The sequence below is a fragment of the Meles meles genome, chromosome 5 (genome assembly GCF_922984935.1).
Source record: "Meles meles chromosome 5, mMelMel3.1 paternal haplotype, whole genome shotgun sequence".
NCBI lineage: Eukaryota > Metazoa > Chordata > Mammalia > Carnivora > Mustelidae > Meles > Meles meles.
The window spans coordinates 95,104,230-95,126,684 of record NC_060070.1 but is presented as its reverse complement, the minus strand read 5'-3'; the positions used below and the strand labels follow the sequence as shown (position 1 = coordinate 95,126,684).

The 22,455-nt window shown below is 44.6% G+C and overlaps 1 protein-coding gene across 7 annotated transcripts in view; it reads left to right on the top strand.

Annotated features, from left to right (window-relative positions):
* ADGRF5 (adhesion G protein-coupled receptor F5) overlaps window positions 1–15,596 on the top strand; it is a 96,300-nt gene extending 80,704 nt beyond the window's left edge. For 6 of the 7 annotated variants that reach the window (XM_046005211.1, XM_046005212.1, XM_046005214.1 and 3 more), the window contains 8 exons: window positions 1,767–1,922; window positions 3,773–3,981; window positions 6,198–6,377; window positions 8,142–9,536; window positions 10,777–10,818; window positions 10,908–10,967; window positions 11,564–11,648; window positions 14,107–15,596. In XM_046005211.1, the coding sequence (XP_045861167.1) occupies window positions 1,767–1,922; window positions 3,773–3,981; window positions 6,198–6,377; window positions 8,142–9,536; window positions 10,777–10,818; window positions 10,908–10,967; window positions 11,564–11,648; window positions 14,107–14,186 (2,207 nt within the window). In that variant the 3' untranslated portion in view covers window positions 14,187–15,596. Of the gene's footprint in view, window positions 1–1,766; window positions 1,923–3,772; window positions 3,982–6,197; window positions 6,378–8,141; window positions 9,537–10,776; window positions 10,819–10,907; window positions 10,968–11,563; window positions 11,649–13,401; window positions 13,469–14,106 lie in introns of all 7 variants that reach the window. The other variant, XM_046005215.1, reaches the window with a different exon arrangement.
* The last annotated feature ends 6,859 nt before the right edge of the window (window positions 15,597–22,455 follow it).

Below are 22,455 nucleotides of genomic sequence, written 5' to 3'. Positions count from 1 at the left end.
CAGAATTTGAGGGTGTGCGAGGGTGGAGCCCAGGGTTTTAGTGGAAGCTGTTGAAGACAGTGTTAAGACACCTTCACAGGCCTTCTGCTTCCTTAGTATATCCGGTATTCTGGTGGTCCCTCTCTCCATGCTATGCATCAGCGTTTTATAAAAGCACCACAGAAATCCTTTCAGATGCACAGCTGAGCATCCAAGAAAGTGAGAGGAATAACCAAGGGCCAAAAACATAGAGAGAGAAAAAAAAAAGAAATGCTTTAGCTTCTGGTGGGGTTTCTCTGAGGGTATCAGTCAGTATGAGAAACCCAGAAACTTGGGGTTATTTTTCCTAAAGATTTTATTTATTTATTTGAAAGAGAGAGAGAGCATACAAGTGGGGCCGGGCGGGGGGGGGGGTGGGGGTTAGAGGGAGGGGGGGAAGCAGACTCCCAGCTGAGCAGGGAGCATGACATGGGGCTCAATCCCAGGATGCTGAGATCATGATCTGAGCAAAAGTCAGATGTTTAACCGAATGAGCCACTCAGGTGCCCCAGAACCTTGGGTTTGAAGGGTCTGAAGGGCATGGAAGAAAGGCTTTGCTCCCTATGCAATGATTAAGGGGCCCCATGTCACCAGCACAATGTCAAGACTCTCAAAGAGTGACATGTTCACTCAGAAGAGGATAAGCCAAAAAACAAAATTTGTCCGCCAGAGTTAAGAGCTTGGCCTCATTTCCAGGTGGGCGTCAGTTTCTGCTGAGAATTACAACCGTCCTGCTCTCAAGCTGCAGAGTAATTAATGTATAGTGGTCCATGGGTAGCACCTAATGGTACCTGGCGTGTGCGCGTGCACACACACACACACACACACACACACACACACACACATCAAATCCTCTAAGGTAGAAGGTACCCTCAACCCAGAGACCTCAGGGTTCCTACAGATTAAGGGTGAACCTAGTATGAGCTCACAACCCCAAATCTCACAACAGAGACACCTTCATGAGGGATTTGTAAGCTCATTCATTCTTTGAACAGCTCTTTATGGTGACATGCTCAATGCAAAACACCACAGGAAGCAATGAAAAGGGGACATGAGAGTTGGGGTACATGTGTTACTAACTAGCTGGAAGGGTTCATGTCCTAAAGGACGATCCATATAACGTTAAATTTCCAAAATGAACACTGCAGATCAAAAGAACCCTGACGTTCAGAAAACCAGGACCCAGTAGAGACAAGGATTTAGAGAAGGTGTGTGATAGGAGGCTATAGACTCCCTCTGGGTACTGGAGTACTGAAGCATTTCACCATCCTGTGTTTAACATGCATGTATTCAGTGCTCTCTAGGGGCCAAATACTAAGCTAGGCACTGGGAGATGTGGTGATTAATAAGACCAGGTACCTTCTCTCCAAGACTTTATCAATCTAAAGGAGGAGACAGACCCATAAAGAAGGGATGCTAAACCAACTTGGAAAGACAGGACAGGAGAAATGCACAGGGCATGATGGGATGTGGAAGAGAGGGATGCTGAGAGGCATTCTGATCGTCCAAACTATACGGCACAGATTTGGAGTCATGAATGGTGGAGGTAGGGGTTAGGGGAGCACCATGTAGGGGTGGGCTGACTTACTTACTTGTAGACTGGGGGCATTTTAAAAACCACATCAGAAATGAATGTGGCACATGCCTTGGAAAAGTTTGGACATATTATCCATATTGGATCATTTCAACAAAATGTGTGCTTTGGAGACTCATCGTGTGACTTGATTCTTCCAATAATTCTATCTCAGAAAAAGAAGTTAATGGAAAGCAAGTGTGTTACAAACACAGTTTCTTGGCAAGCTCAGTTTCCTGGTGTCCAATGAAGCTGGACATTTTTTGTCACTTTACCAATGCTGCTAACAATTCAGTCCGGAGCTCAGCTATGAAGATTAACCTGGTTCCAGGTAAGAGCATTTGAAATTTTTTAAAAATGTGATAGTCATGAACAGGGATTCATTTATTCATTTGCTCCCTCATTCATCCATTCAATAAATGGACATTGAGCACCTTTGTGTGGCAAGCCTTGGGGTAAGGGTGGAGGGTCTGGAAGAAACAACCACAACCACAGCAACAACTAAGCCATGGAGACTAGCCTCAGGTGTAGGGGAAAGATGTGTGTGATGACCTCTAATGTGGTAAGGGCTGAACTAGAGATCATGGGGGAGGCCAAAGAGGCTGCCAGGTTTCATTCTGTTGGTGAGAGTCAGGAGGAAGTGATCAAGAAAATCTTGTGTATGAAGCAGTATTTCAGCGGAGTCTGGGAGGCAAAGCACTGGACTGGGCAGTGCCTAGTGTCTTTGTGGGACTGAGACCCCTTTGAGGTTTCAGCAAAGAAGGGTGTCCCCACCTGGCAGGGCTACATGAAAATATCAATCTAAAAAATAGGCAACCATCTTTCCCATCCTTCATCATCACCAAGCCTATATCCCCCCCGCATAATATTTTCAAGGTAGAAGGTCATGGTTTATGGCCATTTCTGTAATAGCCCATGACCAAGAACTCTCCTCAGGAGCAGCAAAGAGGCAAGTGAATAAAGGATGGTCCTGCACTTCCACTAGAAACAATCCTCTTCCCCAGAAATCTTGTCTGTACCAGGACTTCTGATATCCAAAGGACTCATGACTCTATCACCAGGCATGTTTGGTTTACTGAGTGATCTGTGGTAATTCTCATGTATTGGTAACTGAGCTCTGGACATCAAAGTGGGAAGCAATTTAGAGTTCCCTATCTCCCGAGTCACTGTTCCTTGACTCTACCAAGCACACTTCTTCCAGGGGCAGCCAAGACCCCTTCTTCACCTTCCCCCATGCTGCCATCTTTACCCAGGAACAGAAATGTTTTATTCATTTATCTTTCTTCTTCTCTTCCCTCATACCAGGTCTGATTCCTCTTCCTTTTCCCAGTAGAAATTACTTACATATTTCAAGATTTTATACAATGACTGAGAACTCAGTTGATGTTAAATTTGTAAGTTGGTGAGAAAGGAATCTTATCATCAGAGAATCAAAGTCCCTTGGAGATAAGAGATTCTGCAACAAATGTCATTTTCTCATTCAGATCTGGTCTTGAGTTGACATGAAATAGAGTCAACTCTAAGGGCAGCCAGAAGGAACAAATGTTTACAAATATTGCTTAGAATATTCAGGTCATGGGTACCTGGAATTCCCACTATTAATTATGTATGTGAATTAAGGCAGTGCTTCTCAACCTTGGCTGCATGCTAGAATCACCCGGGAAAGTTAAAAAACAGCCAATGCCTAAATCTCAGCCCCAAGGGTTTCTTATCTATTTGGGCTGAGCGAACCAGGACATTGGTATTTTCCTAGCTCCCCAGGTGATTCGAATATGCCAGAGTTGAGAATCCCTTGGATTAAGGCATATTGTCCCTGAGATTCCTGGTAACCTGATTATCTCTTATCAGAATGAGCACACATTAAGCTCTCATGATTTTTCCATGGCTTAGATTTAACAGACAGCAGAGAGAAGATTCCCAGGGATCAGAGGCAGGGATGAGGCATACAGGAAATAAATTGTTAGAAAAGCAAATGCATGTGAAAGATTTGTGTCAAAAGCACTAAAAGGGGCTTTGGAAGATCAGGAGCAAAATAAAGAAAGTGGGTAACTCCGAAAAGGTTGCCGAAAACTAAAGAGAAAAATGAATTCAAATAGCAACATTCTAGCTAGGCCTGACCCTCTTTGGACTATCCTTTTTCCTCCTTTCAAATTGTCCTTTTTATTTCCGTTTCCAATGCAGGAGAGAAGATCATGTGCCGAGATCCCACAATAGGTGTTGGGGAACCTGGGAAAGTCATCCAGAAACTATGCCAGTTTTCAGATGTACCCAGAAGTCCTGCAGGTCCCACTGGCGGGACAGTGACTTACAAATGTGTAGGCTCCCACTGGGAGGTGAAGAAAAATGACTGTATCTCTGCCCCAATACATAGTCTGCTCCAGCTGGCCAAGGTGATCTTTATACCTCGTTGATTTTGAGCTCTTGGTGGGGAGATCAGTCTAGCTTATCATGTTTCTTAGTAAATGGGCCTTGGCCTGGTTGGTGTTGCTCCCAAAGCAACTTTTATTTGTTTATTTCCAAAGAAGAGACAATCCTAGAAATGCTTTACGTTTTTCTTAAGTACAAATATGGAGACCACAAAATATGTGTTCTGCTCTGGGACCAGCTGTGTACCTTCACCTTGACTTCTCAGTGCCTTGTTTCTATTACCTCTGAAGTGCAGGTGGAATTATCTTCTCTTACCAATCTCCTTTGAATAATCTTGATTACCAAGCAAGTAGCTCTAATCTTTTCAGAAGGAGGAGATTCATTTAAAAATAAGGTCATTGGTGTAAAATATATATATATATATATATGCTTGGGCTTTATGCTTTTATAGGTCTGAGATTTCTTCCACCCTTAGAGATAACCTTTAGTTATGAAAAATGTAACTAGTCTGCCTCTCTTACCTAGAAGAGAGGTTCTTGCCACATGGTAGGGGAAAATTCCTCTTTTCATCAAAATAAATAAATGTTACCTCATACTGAAGCTGTCAAGAGTAGAGACCTCTAAAATGCCATGAGTCACACTAAATAAATACTGATGAGGCCGCTAGTGGAGTTCTAGTTAATAACATTGTTAGACAAGCCGTTCCAAACACTCTCACTGTTGGAAGAAGAATTAAGGAAAAGGAGTGATACTGATTGGTGTCTCATCTAATTATCTTCTGTCTCTCCTCTTGTCTTGTACTAAATTCATTTAAATTCCTACTAGGTGCAAAGCATTATTGCAGGTGCTCTCAGGGTAAGGCCACCAAACCAGAATTCAGTCTCTGATTTGCTAGAGGATGTAATCCTGTTGGGTAGTTCAATACACATTAATTTTGCTTAGGATAATCAGGAAGCTCTGCTTGAAGAACTTGGCCTCTGAGATGGACCTTGATGAGGATGCACCAGTGATATGAATTTCCCTAATTGGGAAAGATAGGAATATTTAATTTGAATTCAATTTTGGGCCCTGGTCCCAATTCTAGATACTTAGATACATTTTCAATGGAAAGGTTGGCCTGTTAGCCTATCAGATCTATCCATTCAACGTATATTTATTGAATACCTATGTGCCAATTTATGACTTATACTGTTTCAGACATTATAGCATATCGGACAGAATATAACATATTTCAAATTTCTAAGGAGCTTATAATTTAATTGGAGAGATATTGAAAGTCAAACACAAGATGACATTGGTAGAAATGTCACAAACGTAAAAGTAGGTTAAATAACACTTTATTTGGTAAATATGTTAAGAATGTTAAATAATAGTTATGGGGGCATCTGGGTAGTGTAGTCCATTAAGCATCTGACTCTTGGTTTCGGTTCAGACCCTGATCTCAGGGTCGTGAGATTGAGCCCCACATTGGGCTCCATGCTGAGCACAGAGTCTGCTTGAGATTCGCTCTCTCCTTCTGCCCCTTCCACTCATGCTCTCTCTCTCTCTAAGATAAATAAATAAATCTTTTTTAAAAGATAACAAATACTTAGGAAGTCAGAGGAGGAAACTCCCCTGGGTTGGAATACTCATCAAAGTTCTTTATGAATGAGGTCGAATTGGAGTTCATCCTTTAATTGTAAGTAAGGGCTTAGGAAGTGATTGGGTAAGTAATTACTTACTGTGGGGGTGACCATAAAATTTTCCATCCAAACCAGGACACATTTTGAAAAATAAAAGAGAGTGCTAGTAATAATTACACTGGGTCAGCAGATATAAAGCAGAACTGTCCCAGGAAAATTGGGATGGAGAGAGTCACCCCCCTAATGGTCAGGAAAGTAAGTGACGAGAAAAAGCAGAGTAGCAAATGTGCTTCCGTACAGACCATCAAGGGATAATTTTACTCAATTTTAATCTAACTCTCTAGGAATCAGAGCCCCTTTCCTTTTTCTTTAACTAGTAGTCATCAGGTTGACATGTGTTTTACTCTTCCCCTTCTATGCGTGAGGTCTTATTCTATTCTGAATAGCACACAGATTAAGAGATAAGTTATTTTATAGGGTATATTTATAGGAATGGAGAAAAAAAAGAAATCATGAATGTAAGAGATTTTCATCATGGGTAGATCGGCAGGATTTGTTGACAGGACTGACTGGCAAGATTTTTGAGTGTCTGTTTGTGTTGGCTTTTGTTTTACTAGGCTTTGATCAAGAGTCCCTGTCAGGATACAAAGCTCCCAACATACCTGAAGAATCTTTCTGTCAGCACAGGCAAGGTGAAACATGAAGTCAGCTCATTTCCCGGGAGCCTGGGAGCCATCATTAAAATCCTTGATTTGCTCTCAACAATTCCAACCCAAGTGAACTCAGAAATGATGACGGTGAGTTGGTTGAGACCTTACAGGAGTTTTGGGTCCCCTCTTCTCACCCATTGGGACTTCTGGTCAAGAAACGTAACTTGTCACCATTACAGCTCCTCCTTTGTTTTCTCCAGAACAATACTCTGGATTTTAGGGTCGCAGAGTATGCTTTGTGCTTTGTCAGCTATGGTTTTTAGGGTCACGGGGGGGCGGGGGTGTTTCTAGTGTTCATTTGGAGATCAAAAGTTTTCTTTAGTGAATCTCCATCTTAGTTTCCTCATTAAAATAGAATGGATACTTATCTGCTTTCTAAGAAAACCAGGAGGGAAAGGTTTTCAGAATATGTACAAGGTGGAATTCTCAGTGGTCTAGAACTAAGCATGAACTTGAGGCAATCAGGGTTCTGAGAGGAGTTACCCAGAATTCAAATGAAGAGTTCAAATGATGAGACTTTAATGAAAGGATAGTTATAGAGGTCAATCTGGGGATTAAAAAAAAAAAAATAGAAGCCAGTACTACCCTGAGGCCTAAAGGGGAAAGGAGAGGAAAGAGTGCACCTAAAGTGGAGGGAGAACAAAGGCTTGGAGGAGGGATCACTAGTAGGAGCAACAGAAATATCACCAAAGATGTGCAGAAGACAGTATGTGTGTAGAGGGGAGAGGGTGTGACTGGGGTGGGTCGTAGGAAAATATATTTCAACTTCTTCCTTCTCCCACCCTCCCATCTCCTTCCAATGCTTCCCAGTGGCCAAACACAGCCAGAGGTACCTGGCAAGAGCTTGGGGAGCAAGGGTCCAAGAAGGTTGTGTGGATCTCCTATGGCAAGGGTAAGGGAGTGCCACCCACTGGGTGGCTTACCATGACAGGAACTTATTCTGTCATAGTTCTCAAAGCTAGAAGTCTGAAATCAAGGTGTCTGCCAGGCCATGTTCCTTCCCAAGTCTCCAGGAAAGACTTTCTCTGTCTCTTCCAGTTCTGTCTCTTTGGCTTGTAGCTGCCTCAGTCCATCCTCTTTGTCTTCATGGGACCTCCTCATCTCCATTTATCTTCTCCTCTTCTGTCCCTCATAAGAATTCTTGACATTGGAATTAGAGCCCACCTAGGTAATTTGGGATGATTTCTTCTCAAGATCCTTAATTTAATTACATCTTCAAAGACCCTTTCCCCAAATAAGATCACATCCACAGGGTCTGGGTATTAGGGCATGTTCTTTTGGGGACCAACATTCAACAAACTACAAGGCTCATAGTTTCAGATTGAAAAGAACAAGGCAAAGGAGGGCAAAGAAATTATATTGAGAGAAAGCCCAAATGGAAAATGACAAGCCCAAGTTTATGGGAGAAAAAATAAAAATATTTAGCAAAAAAAAAAAAAAAAAAAGAATGATGCCTTTGCCAGCAGTTTGGCATTCAGCTTTGGAGAGGGTCTTTTGAAACAACTTCACCCTTGTTGAGAAAATATCACTCTCTACAGGCTTGAGATTTAAGATACTATAAAACAGTGAATACATATCTCTACCAGTCTGCTGAATTGGCCTTAGTGGGTAATGGGGAGTGGTACTTGGTAAATGATTAAAGAGGTCTCCCAGCCTTGGGGATGCATCCTCTGCTAATTCCCTGCCATAAGAAGGAGGGACAGAGAACCCCATTGCCTGTGATGCCTCATTTTTCTCTTATCTTTTCCTCTTACCTGTTATTATGCAACCAGCTTCCAGGGAGATGTTATTTTTTCTCTTTTATGATTGGAAGAATTTGGTTGGTTTGACCCCATGTCATGTCAATTACAGAACATTCTCTCTACGGTTAACACCATCCTCAGCAAGCCCATGTTGAGTACCTGGAAGGTGTCCCAACAGCAACCGACCAACCAGAGCTCACAGCTTCTGGATTCAGTAGAAAGATTTTCCCGAGCATTATGGTCTGAAGATAGCACTTTTTTGTCCATCAACCAAACGAATGTGCAGATGAGGAGCATGATAATAAAACCTGGCCATCCAAAACCCTACAAACAGAGCTTTGTTTTCTCAGACTCAGACCTCTGGGGCAACGTGGCCATTGAAAAGTGTGAGCTGGGAAGCCTGCCGTGGGGTTCGTCTGTTGTCACTGTGGCTTTCCCAACTCTCAAAACCATCCTCACCCAGGACAGTCAAGGAAAGAATGTTGCGAACAGCTTAGTGATGACAACCACTGTTAGCCACAATATAACCATGCCATTCCAGATTTCAATGACTTTTAAGAACATCAATCCTTCAGGTGGGGAACCACAATGTGTCTTCTGGAATTTCAGCCTCGCCAACCACACAGGGGGGTGGGATAGTAGTGGGTGTGAAGTGAGACGAGTTGACAGGGACAGTGTCTCCTGCATCTGTGACCACCTGACGTCATTCTCCATCCTCATGTCCCCCGACTCTCCATACCCTGGTTCCCTCCTGGAAATACTACTGGATATCATCTCCTACATTGGGTTGTGCTTTTCCATCTTGAGCTTAGCAGCATGTCTAGTGGTGGAAGCCGTGGTGTGGAAATCAGTGACCAAGAATCGGACATCCTATATGCGCCACATCTGCATCGTGAACATTGCTGCCTCCCTTCTGGTGGCCGACATCTGGTTCATTGTGGCCGCTGCCATCCACGACCATTTTTATCCTCTCAACAACACAGCCTGTGTGGCTGCCACCTTCTTCATCCACTTCTTCTACCTCAGTGTCTTTTTCTGGATGCTGACTCTGGGCCTCATGCTCTTCTACCGCCTGGTTTTCATCCTGCATGACACGAGCAAGTCCATTCAGAAGACTATTGCATTTTCTCTCGGCTATGGCTGCCCTCTTGTCATCTCAGTCATCACGGTGGGGGCCACCCAGCCCCAAGAAGTCTACACCAGGAAGAATGCCTGCTGGCTCAACTGGGAGGATACCAAGGCCCTGCTGGCCTTCGTCATCCCAGCACTGATCATCGTGGTAGTGAACATGACCATCACAGTTGTGGTCATCTCCAAAATCCTGAGACCTTCCATTGGAGACAAGCCAAGCAAGCAGGAGAAGAGTAGCCTGTTTCAGATCAGCAAGAGCATCGGGGTCCTCACACCACTCTTGGGGCTCACCTGGGGTTTTGGTCTTGCTACTGTGTTCCAAGGAAGCAATGCTGTGTTCCATATTATATTTACGCTCCTCAATGCCTTTCAGGTAAGTTCTGTAGGGCAGGGCTCTCAGGAAGTATCTGAATTGGTGGGACAAATTAATGATAGAAACACAAACAGGGGTAGGAATGGGGAAGGATTTTAGTCCAGAGGAGGCCCTAGCCCTAAAGAGGGGGAATTACAAGAACCCAGTGAGATAGAAGGGACCCATTCCTCTGCTCCCATGGAACCTTATACCTCTTATCACCTGCATTATAATTTAGCTGTACGCATGACTTACTTTGAAAAGCCCTAATAATACAAGTAGGAGGAAAGTCCCTTCCCTACACAGGATTTTTCTATTTACCCAACATTATCACGATGCCACTTATTATCTCCTAAATGAAAATGCCACTATTAAACCAAGTCATTTTTCCACTTAATTTCCACATGCATTTAATGAGCACTATCTTTGTGAAGTCAGGGATAGCATCTGTCTTCCTTATCACTTTATCCCTAATATTACCTAATGGTACAGTGTAGGTGCTCGATAACTGTCTGGCAAATAAAATGAATGTCATGGGCCACATAGTATGTTCTCCAGAAACATTTGCTGAAGAATGAGAGAACGAATGCCCCAAGTAAGGTAGAGGTTCTGCTCTATTATACTAAAATGAAAAAGACACACCCTTTGCTCTCTTGCAGTACATAACAAACTATATACAAGCCAGGTTGTTAGAAGAGCTTTAGCAAAGGTACAGGCAGCAAGGAAGGAATGCTTAATTGTGATTCAACCAGCAGGTGGGGGATAAGTATGGGCTCCCATGAGCTGACAAGGAGGCGAAACAGACACGGTCCTGGATGCTCTTACCAAAGCCGCACAAGACCTAACCTCTGCTCCTAGGTCTGGCTTCAAACTATAAGGCTCATGTTTAATGAAGTGTACAGCATGGCTTGACTAGAAGGGACTGATTATTTCACCGGAGGCCCCAGGTCCGCATCACAATGACGTGAACACTACTACAAATAGAAGAGGTGTATTCAGCTGCCCAAACAGCAAGCCTTCCAGTCCACACGGAGGCAGGGATAAGGAAATAGAATAATATCCTTCTCACATTATAACATTTAAGGTCCTCTGGTGTGGACCTACTACATCCCTTTTAACATTACTATCCACTGGATTCATTCCATAAATACAGCTGTGGAAAGAGGTAGTAGAAATTCAGTGCCAGGCTAACAATACTTCCTATTTTGCTGGACAATAGACTATGACTAAAATATCCTTCCCAACTCTTATTTTTTTTCAGGGATTATTCATTTTACTCTTTGGATGCCTCTGGGATCAGAAGGTAAGAACTATAACCGTTTCATGCTTCTAGAAAAGTCAAAGTGCTTGTGGTATATTGAACTCATGATGGCTTCTTTTAAACAATGGTAGGTCCAGGAAACCTTGTTAAAGAAGTTTTCACTGTCAAGATGGTCTTCACAGCACTCAAAGGTCAGTCTTTCCTTTTAGAGACTTTGGAAAACCTCTCTCCACACCCAGGTTTAGCATAGATTATTTCACTGTTTTTGCTTTGGACTTGATTCTGCCTATTAAAGTCAGCCACAGAACTACTATTAAGATGCTGTCCCACATCTTTTAGTAGGAATCGGATAGTACAGATAATACCAATTGGAGGTCGAAAATCAAAATTCACTGAGAAATAAGAAATTTTCTGGGGAAATTTAAGGCATTAGAGAACACAACATAAAGAATAACAACGAATACATTTTCCGTAATTCGTTTTGGAAAGCAACCATTGCACTCAAATGTATTTGACTGTCGTCACATGTCAGAAGATACCAAACCCTATCAAACAGCAAAACATGCATTTGAAAGTTATTTTCCTAAATCTGATGAGAGTCCAGTATTTCCAAGTGGCTTTCCTGCTTGATTTGTTTGAAGGAGAAATTCACGCTGGTCCAGGCTGTTTCATGGGAATGAGAGATGCAGACAATGACCACTAGTGGGCAGCAAATGAAACATCCTAGAGCTAAAACAGAGCTTTGGTTTAACATTTGCTTTGTAACTGTCTTTCTTCTCTTTTTTAGTCAACATCCCTAGGTTCATCGACACCAGTATTTTCTATGAGTTCTCCCATATCAAGAAGATTTAACAATTTGTTTGGTAAAACAGGTACGTAGTGACCTCTAGGTCACTCCCTAGAGCGTTTACTTACTTTGGGTTGACTCAAACAAATTTGCCCTGATGGGGAAACTCACACCCCACCTTCCCACTCCCCACTTTACGACAATCACGACAACAGCCTCATTTGGGGGCAGAGGTTAAATACAGGAACTTGCTTACATTTTCCCAAACCACCAGGAGGCTGGTACAGAGGGCCACTAATAATAACTTAAGGATAACTTCAGTGGGCAGCTAATAATAACTTGAGGATAAAATTTTGAGAATCTTGACAAGCCTGTGGAGAGCTGTCTATCAAAACTCTATCAGCTACAAAAATGAGAACTGTAAATTGCTGGCCTTGTCAAACATGGAGTTCTTTGCTATTCATGCTTTTTTTTTTTTTTTTAAGATTTTATTTATTTATTTTTGCAAGAGACAGAGAGAAAAAGAAAGAGAGTGTACAAGAAGGGGGGGAGGCGGGGGCAGGGAGGGGTGGTACAGAGGGAGAAGCAGGCTTCCTGCTGAGCAGGGAGCCAGATGCAGGACCCTGGGATCATGACCAGAGCCAAAGGCAGACACATAACTGACTGAGCCACCCAGGTGCCCTCTTTGCTATTCATGTTAAATAGAAATAGGAAGGTCATGTTTATGGACTCAGGTGTAGCAAAAAATAGATTTAAAAAGGTCTACTATAGGATCACATGCTGTGGGCTCCTTTCCCCCTCTTTCTTTTCCTTTCCTTCTTTCTTCCTTTCTTTTTTTTTTTTTTTTTTTTTTTTTTTTGGAGTGTGCTTGTTGTTGTACACATTGATGTTGACAAAACTGTGTATAAATGGAGGAGGAATCACCCAAGTCTATTCTATTAGAAACATGCACAGCTCAATCCCTACCTTGGAGGTAAAAAAATCAATAATGTTAATGACTTTGGGCAATGGGTCTCAGCTATGCTGGGAAATTGAAACCTCTGTCCACCATTCCCCTACCTCCAGGAACTAAGTACAAGAATTGCTTCCAGCTTCTTGAAAATGAACCGGTCTCATAAAGGCAGGACCTAGAAATGTGTCAATATTCCAGACTAAGGCTTTTCCTGTAAAATCAAATTCGGGGGCACCCAGGTGGCTCAGTGGGTTAATACGCCTCTGCCTTTAGCTCAGGTCATGATTTTAGGGTCCTGGGATTGAGTCCCGCATCGGGCTCTCTGCTCAGTGGGGAGCCTGCTTCCCCCACTCTCTCTGTCTGCCTCTGCCTACTTGTGATCCTTCTCTCTCTGCCAAATAAATGAATAAAATCTTAAAAAAAAATCAAATTCAGAGAATGCCTATCAATTGTTAGAACTCCAGAGGACTTGGTGTTTGGGGCTTCGATTTGATGCATTACTCATGAGAGTGGAGGGGCTTTCCTTTTGATGTTGAACGTCTGTGATTGGGCCTGCTGTGAAATGATCCGACCTTCAAGGGTACAGGACCACCATGGCACTTGGCGGGCACCGTCACTGGAACATGCCGACCATTTGCATCCAAGTAAAAACCCTACAGAATGAGTTTACTGAATCAGAACTATGCAATCTGAGGCCAAAAAACTGTGGGTTTTTTTTTCTGAATTGGTCTGATCAAAGTTGGAGTTAAGGCTGTGTGCCTGAGGTCCCAGGGCCTGAGATTCCCAGTCACTGCCATTGGAAGTCCTCTCCAGGGTCATTCATGTGGCTCTGTGTTGGCCTGCTTGAGGATCCCATAATCACTGTAACTTTGGTTTATGTTGTCAGCAGCCCCAAGGGCTCCCCCAGGCAGTGATGGAAACCTTGTTAGCAGTGGCAGCTCACCAATCTGATGGTAGGGTGGGCACCGTGTCCCTTCCTCACCCAGCACCCCGACCCCACTTGCCCATGCTCAGTCCCTGCCTCCTGCTGATGCCAGCCCATGTTTGGTTGCTCCATGGCTGCCCCCACCACCCCGCTGCACTTTTGTTAGTAGCCCCTGACCTCCACTTCTTTCCTGGTCCTGCTTTTTCTGCTACTTTCTTTCCTTTTCTGCCTTTCCTCCTCTCCCCTTCCCCTCGCCTTCCAGCTCAGCCCTTGGACCCCTCCTAGGAGCCTCCCCAAGTCATGCCCACCCAAGGGGACCAGGGAGCTTCCCTTACGCGATGTCCCCAGGCCCCTGCATGTGGTGGCATGTGGAGGGCTGCCCATGTTCACATTCTCCCTGTCCTGTAGAAACCTGGCTGCTGGTTTGATGGGAAGTAGTTAGTGCTTGTCTTGTCGGCTGCCACGCATGCTTGAGAACAACGACTTTGTTTGTTCTCTGGCCATTCTGGGTCCTGGGAAGGGGGTGGACATGCGTTTGTTTCCAGGTATGGCAGAGCCCACCTGGCTCTTGAATGAGAGCTCCTCTCAGGCCACATCGGGAAAGGCGCATGCCACCGTGATCATGAAATCTTGCACTTAAGCCTGAGCTGCTGCTCTGTTTTTCAGGAACGTACAATGTTTCCACCCCAGAGACAAGCAGCTCATCCCTGGAAAACACATCCAGTGCTTACTCCTTGCTCAACTAAGAACAGGAAAATCGACCTGTGTGTGAATTCTTTAAAGGACAGTGGATATGCTCAGAAAAAAAAAAAAAAAATCTCTTCAAAGCCGTGGGTAAAATGTTTCCTCCCCAGGCTTTCTGGAGCAGATGCTGAAGAGACTCTCTCATTAGGGAAAAGAAGCTTTCTTTCCTAAAGACAGACTAAATGTAATTGTTAAGTTTATTTGCTGCCCCACCCCCACCACTTGTGTGATACTAAATGTGTACAGTATTTAAGTAAGACTCAAAACCCCTGAGGCCCGACTTCCCTGTCTGTATTGTAAAATAGAATTTCAAAGAGACATTTTTCCTTGTCATACGTTGGGCACAAAAATAAGCTTTGATTCAAATAATAATCACAAGGCTAGTACCTAGGAAACACTTCAGTGAATTCACAGAAGGAAGGAAGGAAAGAAGGAAGAACACAGGAAAAAAGAAAAAAATAGAGAAAAAGAGTAAGAACCACATTTTTAAAATTTCCATGTTAACATAATCATTCTTATACTGCAACATGGAGACTACAAAAATGGCTCAAAAACAGAAACTGAAATAAATCATGGAGAAAGTTTGGTATTTTCTTGGTATTTTCTTAGCTACATGAAAAAAATTTTTTTAAAAAGACAGTGGGAAGAGATTGGGAGGAAATTGTAACATCAGCATGCTTGCAAGCGGATGATAATATTTACAAGAAATGCATGGAAGAAGATGTAATTCTCCTGATGTTAAACGCACACAGACATATGCTGGTGCACGTGAAGGTTGGAGCTCAGGGCAGGGAGCAGGCAGAGGAAATGGGATAGCCACGCTTCACCAGATCCAAGCAGATCCAACTGCTAGTTACATTTTCTACCATTTATCAGAAAAGCCTTACCTTTTGGTTTGTTCCACTTTCTGAAGGCAAAAAATATATATATTTTTATATCCATCACTTGCCAAATGTGACATATGGTGATCTAAATGTGATATATTGCACTGGAAACAGATCGCAACTGTTGTATATTGCATTTAACAGCTTTAACCAGGTACTTCTCTGTGCATCATAGGATAGATTTTCATAATCTTATGGCATTGTTTATCATTGTTGTTGCTACTGTGGATTTAGAGGCCCTTGGTGTGTGGTCTAGCTCCCCATGTATTAGCTCTTTCAGTCCTTAAGTTCCAAGACCAATATACGGTAAGAGTTTTGTATTGTCTAATTTGTGTTCATTCCAACCACTTGGAAATCCTCTGAAATGAAATGTTACAGTTGGATACTCTAGGCTCCCAATGACACTTGATCTTGATGAGTAGATGGTGGAGCTTTCCCTGAGGATTTGGTTGTCTGTGAATTATGTGCATGTGTGTGTGTATTGCTTGTAGTGTGTGCATTTCATAAAAACATAAATATTTATTAAAATTGTACCCATATTAAAGTTAAGCATGTGCTGTAGCCACACAACCATACATTCCAAACTGAAGTCTGATCGCAGAGACACAGTGAAATGGAATAAAAATATGGGGCTACTCGGGGAATGTGGGCCATGTGGTCTTCGTAAGGACTGAGAACGAGCAGGGATCCAACCATCAGGAAGGTGGACAGAAGAGGCTGAGATGTAGCAACCTTTTATTCACTGGGTTTTGAACGAGTTTTCTTGTAACATTTTAACTCTTTAACATTTCTTCTTTTTATTTTTTATTTTAAATTCTACTTCTGCTTCTCTTTTCCTCAGGGAGAGAAGCAGGTGGGGCAGATAGAAGTCTTAATAGTGTTTCAAGTAAATGAGCTGCTCGTTTCTACACATTCACGAATGATGTAGACATCTACTTCCACGTTTGCCTGGAAGTTGTCACAAAGGAAATGATGAAGCCATAAAATTCTCCAGGGATGGTCAGCTTGGGGCAGAAATCAGTACCAAGGTGACAAAGCCGGACGCTAGGTTGGAGGATCAATGGGATGAGAATTAGAGGTTCAAGAAAGAATGGCTTTGACCGATATGGTTCCTGGAGTGATCTCAATGATAACGGGGGCAAGTTATATAGTACAGTGTGTGAGCCTGGCCATCGTGACATGATTGGCCAAAGAAAGCAGAGCCTTCAGGAGGGGGTCCAAGTTGACAATGGGACAAGAAGCACTGACCTTCCAGCCATGACAGTAGGGATCCTTTGGGAATCATTGTGTTGTGAAGGAACCTCTATAATGGCAGGAACCTTCACAGCATTCATAGGATGTGGGGTTGGCCCTTTGCTCATGTCCATTTACTGAGGCACGTTGCTTTACCCCCCAACACACACGTGCATGCACACACACACATACACATATGTGCACGTGGTTTATAGCTCTCAAGCCACCACACCAGATCGAAATTCCAGAAAACCTATGAAAACAAAAACTTAGAGACATACTTGCTCAACTGCAAGATAGTTTAACCACTGCTGTTTGCCAAGAATATCCTAAAAGAAACAATAGAATTCAATATTGTAAAAAGAGAGCCGTCCGTGAGTCTGTGAGGTCCGTGAAAGCAGGAGCCCTGCCTGGTCCTGTGTTCACAAGTTCTCCATCAACAGTGACTGCAAGGCTTTTAGCAGCAGATTTCTGAGGAAGAGGAGGAAGGAATGTCAGCTCCGATGTTGGTACAAAGTGAGATAGATGGTGCCCCGCTCGCAAAGTGCTCAGTGCTTCCCCATGTGCCTGACCTGTCAGTGGCCAAAACTTAACGCATTAAAGGGCCTTCTATTAGGTCAGTTTCTTGCAAAGGGGTCTGTGCTAATGCAGAGGTTGTGAGGTGAGAGCATTCACAAAGGAGCAACTAATCTGAGCTACAGAAATATTCTCTGGGAATATTTTAAGTCCAGCGTGACACACCATGTCTTGAAGGAGTCGTGTCTGCCATCCTCCTCCCCATTTCTTATAGATCGAAAAGAGATAAATAAGACCCACGGGGTTTTCAGGATATAAGTTGCTAAGGCCAGAAATTACGAAACCCTGGGAAATTCTAGTCTTTTGTCATTTGTGGAGAGAACTTCAGAGAGATCAGTGTAAGGAAGGTTAAAAAAAAAAAAAAGTGACAGGGGGATGAGAAAGAGCATAGCGACCTGTCAGTGTAGACGCAGGGGAGGGAGTTATTCTGAGGTGAGAGGAGAAGAAAGTCACAACGATTGGAGAAGACAAAAGGGAACAAGTATGGTCCCAGAAATCCCGTGTAGATGGAAAGCATTTGATCTGTGGCACATGAAGGTGATGTCAGACAGAAATTGTGCACCCCAAAGAGAGCCATGACCCAAGCCAATGGAAGTCTGTTTCCCTGAGTGCCCAAAATAAAGGAGGGGCTTACAATAGATGTTATCTTTCTTGTGTATTTTTTTTTAATGTCTACGAAAATAGTGTCTCATCGTTTGACAGATGTTAGCTTTGGAATGAGAGGCTATAGATTTCTAACAGTGTGACTCGGGATATGAAATCATGTCATCATAGTATGCCAGCATACAGCTATGTGTCCTGTCCATGCTTATAACAATAAAATATCTAGTGAGATCTCATGAAGCTTTCTTTATATAAATTGTCTGCTCTTTTGTAACTAGGCCAGTACTGCTGTTTCAGGCTTCCCTACCAGAAATCCAAGCAGCATTTAACAGCATTCTTTAAACAGTGAATGGCTGCTTCGGTTCTCCAGGCATAGTGGGGGGTGGGGGAGGGTAGGAGAACCAGAAGCTTCCAGCTGAGCTCACTTGGTTGACAGCGCCAACATCTTTCCTCCCGCCATCCACACTCCCGTGCACCATGTGAAGCCTGGAAGGTTACAGTGGGTTGAAAGGGACCTTGAAGCAACACTTTCAGGACCTAACTGTCTGGGAAACAAACAGATATGTGTTCTAATGTGTGTGGCTTGGTTGGAATTTTCATGGACGGCTGAAAACAGAGCCCTGTAAGCTCTGTTAGCCACAGATTCTTTCTGCAACGTGGGTCCATATTTCCCGTTTTCATATTCTATTGCTGTGTAACATGTTACCACAAAATTTAGAGGCTTAAAACAGCACCCATTTATGATTGCATGGTTTCTGGGGGTCAGAAGTCTGAGCATGGCTTCACTGGGTCCTCTGCTCAGGGTCTGGCGAGACAGGACTCAGGCTGGCAGCTGTGGATTCATCTGAAAGCTGAGCTCCCATCCGAGCTCACTGGTTGTCGGGCAGAAGTCCATTCTTTGGAGGTACAGGACAGAGGCGCTCAGCATCTAGAGGCCATCCCCTGCCATCCCCTGCCATGTGGCCTTCTCTACAATGTTGTCCTTTGCTTTTTTAGATTCAGCAGCAGAAATTCTGTGCTTCTTTGAATCTCTGACTTCTTCAGTTTCTGATCCTAAACTTTCTTTTAAAGGACCCACCTGATTAGGTCAGGCCCACCCAGGATAATCACCCTGGATGATTCAGGTGATTCAGAGGCCTTGATTACATCAGCAGATTCCTTCACCTTTGCCATATAATATATTCTAGTCCTGGGAGTGACGTGGTTGCAGGTCCCGTCCACAGTGAATCGTAGAGGATTATACAGGATATTTCACCAGGTTGTTTAAACAAACAACATTAAGGACACAATGCTGCTCTGCAGATTCTGTCTGAGATGTTTGCTGTGGCTTTGTGACCTGTAAACATTTCTTTATCCACAGCACCAATCACACAGAGAAGGGGCTCTCCAGCTGTACCATGAATAAACCCTGTGTGATGCAAATACTGTAGCCTTGAGTCTGTCTATTGACTATGCAAATGGAAAAGAAGTCACCTTTCTGAGGGGACAGCATCCAGCTCTGTGGGGATTCGGGGAAAGGGTGCTGTTTGGAAAAGACTGATTTGTTCAGCTGAAAAGAGACTCCCCAACGCCAGGGCCGAGGACTTTGCCCAGCTGCGGTGTGTGTCTGGGCTGCAGGTATAGTCAGTCCAGGAGCTGATGTTCCCTGGACTCTCAGGCCAACAGATCAGAGACCGAAGCAGACAGGTGCCAGCCAGTCCTCTACACATTGTACCTCTGACCTCCTCCTCCTTAAAAATAAAGTCAAAATGCTGGCTTCCCGTGAAGGTCATGCCTGGTGCTGGGAAGGCTCCTCCCTAACAGACCCACACACCCCTCCTATGCTCACCTGGGTCACAGGAGCTTGTCTGGACTTTCTGCTCTATTGCACTGATTTGTTTTTTCATTGTAAGATAACATATACATCATTCAGAAGGAAGAGGTTTATTTTTGTATTTTGAAGACTTCCCCCCACCCAGGTTTTATGAAGTTTATACTTTCTTCATATAAACAGGAAGAAAAGCGTGCTTCCCATGAATACTTTCTGTAACATGAATGCAGCTTTCTTTGAACTATTCAGTGACTCCGTAGAAGCTGCATGGTCTAGAGGAACAAGAACGTGGGTCACAAGCTTTTAAATTTTGAGTTAGCCACATTAAAAAAAAGTAAATTGGTAAAACCAATTGCAATAATAATTCTATGTAACCCAGTATATCCAAAATATTATCATTTCCAGATGTAACTAACGTAAGCTTATTGAGACATTGTACACTCCTTTCCTTTTTTTTTTTTTTTTTTTTGTACTAAGGCTTGGAATTCCAGTGTGTAGTTTACACTGACCAGACATCTCCATTGTCCAGCCACATTTCAAATGTTCAATAGCCACAGGTATCTAAAGGCTACTGCATTGCACAACAGAGCTTTAAAGATTGTATTTATTTCTTTGTTGGAGAGAGAGAGCGCAAAAGGGGAGTGGCAGGCAGAGGGAGAAGCAGGCTCCCCACTGAGCAAGGAGCCCCATGCAGGACTCCATCCCTCGATCCTGGGTCATGCCCTGAGCTGAAGGCAGATGCTTAACTGATTGAGCCACATCAATGGTGTGCCATTGCCCATCAGAGCTTTCAAGTATCAATCAGAGGCAAACGCTTTCTGCCATTCTGCCTTCTGTATACTGACAGCAGCGTAGGAGAATGAATTTTAAAACAAGGCCTGTACCACTTCATCCTCACTGGTCTGTGCAGAGACCCTACACATACTAGGGGGTGGGGGGGTAGGGTTTGGGGGTAGAAATCTATTAGGCCCCAAATACCTCTCTTCCATATGACCCCCACACCCGCCTAAGCTGGCCTGAAAGTCACACTGTTCAAAACTCTCCTCTCTCCTCCAAGGTTTCTGACAAGTATGGGGCATTTGCCCCCTAGAAATCATAGTCCCATATCTTCTCCAGGAAGGAGGAAGTGTCTGGAATCACCGTCAGCCTTCTTTCTTGGAGAACGAGCTTCCGATCTCATCAGAGCAGTATGGCAGGAAGAACATGGCTCCTGGAACAGAAAGACACTTTTCCTCACTCACCTGAGCCTTTCCCTACACTCTCTGGTCTTTGCTCACCTAAAGAACAGGGATCATTCAAATTCCCACTCAAGGCTGTTGTCAGGCTCAAAAAGCACAGTTTACATCAATGGGTTTCTCACACTGTCATGTATTATGCATAAAAAAGACTATTTCCAATCTCTCTCTGAAAGGCAGGTAGAGGCTGACCACAGAGAGCCGTGAGGGGCATTAAGCTCTGGTGACTCCAGTGGGATTCCAGGGGTCTTGTAAGCCCTGGGCATCGAGGTGGTCATCAGGAGGACCCTGGATCAGCAAGGGAAGGACACAGTTCATCAGGCATCTATGAGGAAATGGAGCAGTCCCCAACAACTTACCGACCCTGCAGATGTCCTTCAAGCAATCTTGTATGTCTTACCAGGCCACAAGCACATCTGCAGTCAGGCCTCCACACAGACCCTCTGCAATTCCTGCAACAGTCCAACCCTCAGAATCTGGGTCACAGGTCATAACTCAGCCCCTCACGCACACAGCCCAGAGGGGGCACAGGGGATCCCTGCTGTCGCATGAGTATAGGAAGGCCCAGACCAGTCCCTGAACCCCAGGGGCCTTCAGAAGCCCTCGAGGGCAGGGGCGCCCCTGCAGGTTAGCTTCCTGCTGCAAAGCCTTCCAGGCCCTTTGAGCTCCAGCCTGGAGACCAGATGGTCCTGGAGGATGACAGTTTGGGGAAGCCAGAAAATTTCGCAAGTGTGATTAGAGCGTTCCGAGAGGAGCCCTGCTCTGAGGAAGGCTTTCCTGGCATCACATGGTTCTTTGTGGCAGAGTTCCAGGTGTCCCTTTCTTCGCAGTGGCACCTGGACACAGCTCTGCCCCTGTGGACACTCAGGGGAAAGTACCCCTCATGACAGCAGGTGCCAAGCCAGTGGGCTTTGAGAGAGTGCACCCTGGGCCAGGCCTATCATGTACCCACCCCTCTCTCCCTTCCCTTCCGTCATTCTGCAGGGGTGCGACAGTCAGACAGCTCCTGATTAGTTCCCATTTACCAACCTCAGGGCTTAGGGCTCCATCCACTCCCCCCCTCCTACCCCACATACACCATCCTTCCTTATGTCCTGACAGAGGGATACTGAAGTTTATCCTCTAACACATTCCAGAGAGGGAACCACTTTTCCTAAACTTTCTGGGCTCAGTGACTATGAGCTCACAGTACAAGAAGGGAGAGGAGGCAGATGATCACCGATCACTGAGACGTGTCCTGTGCCAGACCCCCGTTTTTCTCTCCAAATACCATTTTCCTGGGGGGGGGGGGCGTGGGGCACGACTCAGCTGAAGTCACCTTGCTGCTTTCTAGACACCCCTTCCTAAACTATTCTCTTTAAACTTTGAGGGGAGGAGTCACAAGTTCCCTCGCGTTCCCTCTGCACACATGGGCCGTGGGTCTGGGAAACGTGCAACCCTTCACACCCCGCGCTTTTCCTTCTTTCGTGCAGAGCCAAGTCCCAAGGAGGAGGCAAGCTGGCGACTGTTAGAAACGAAACAGAAGCAACCCAGGAGCCCTGGAGGCGGGGGCTGGGGTGGGGGAGGGTTTTTCTCAGCATGAAAAGCAACGAACTGATTGGGCAAGTCGTGGGAAGACGGCTGTTGCAGCCCACTTCCTTCGCAGGGCAGCGCGATCCAAGAGCGACTGTGGGCCCTGCCTCCTGGGAAGCGACGGTAATTGGTCCCATCTTGTGTCCTCCATCCTGCTGGCCAGCCTCGCCCGCCCCCGGGTGCGGTGGAAGGAGGTGTTCGATTTGGAATCCCCGGGGAAGAATCGCACATCCACTCACTGCTTTTCTGGAACAGCGAGCTGTTCCCAGGCCCCGAGCAGCTCTCTCGCGGCTGTCCCAGTCAAAGCGGAACCGACAGGAATCTCCAGCTGGGAGACCTGAGCGACCACCGGCGGCTG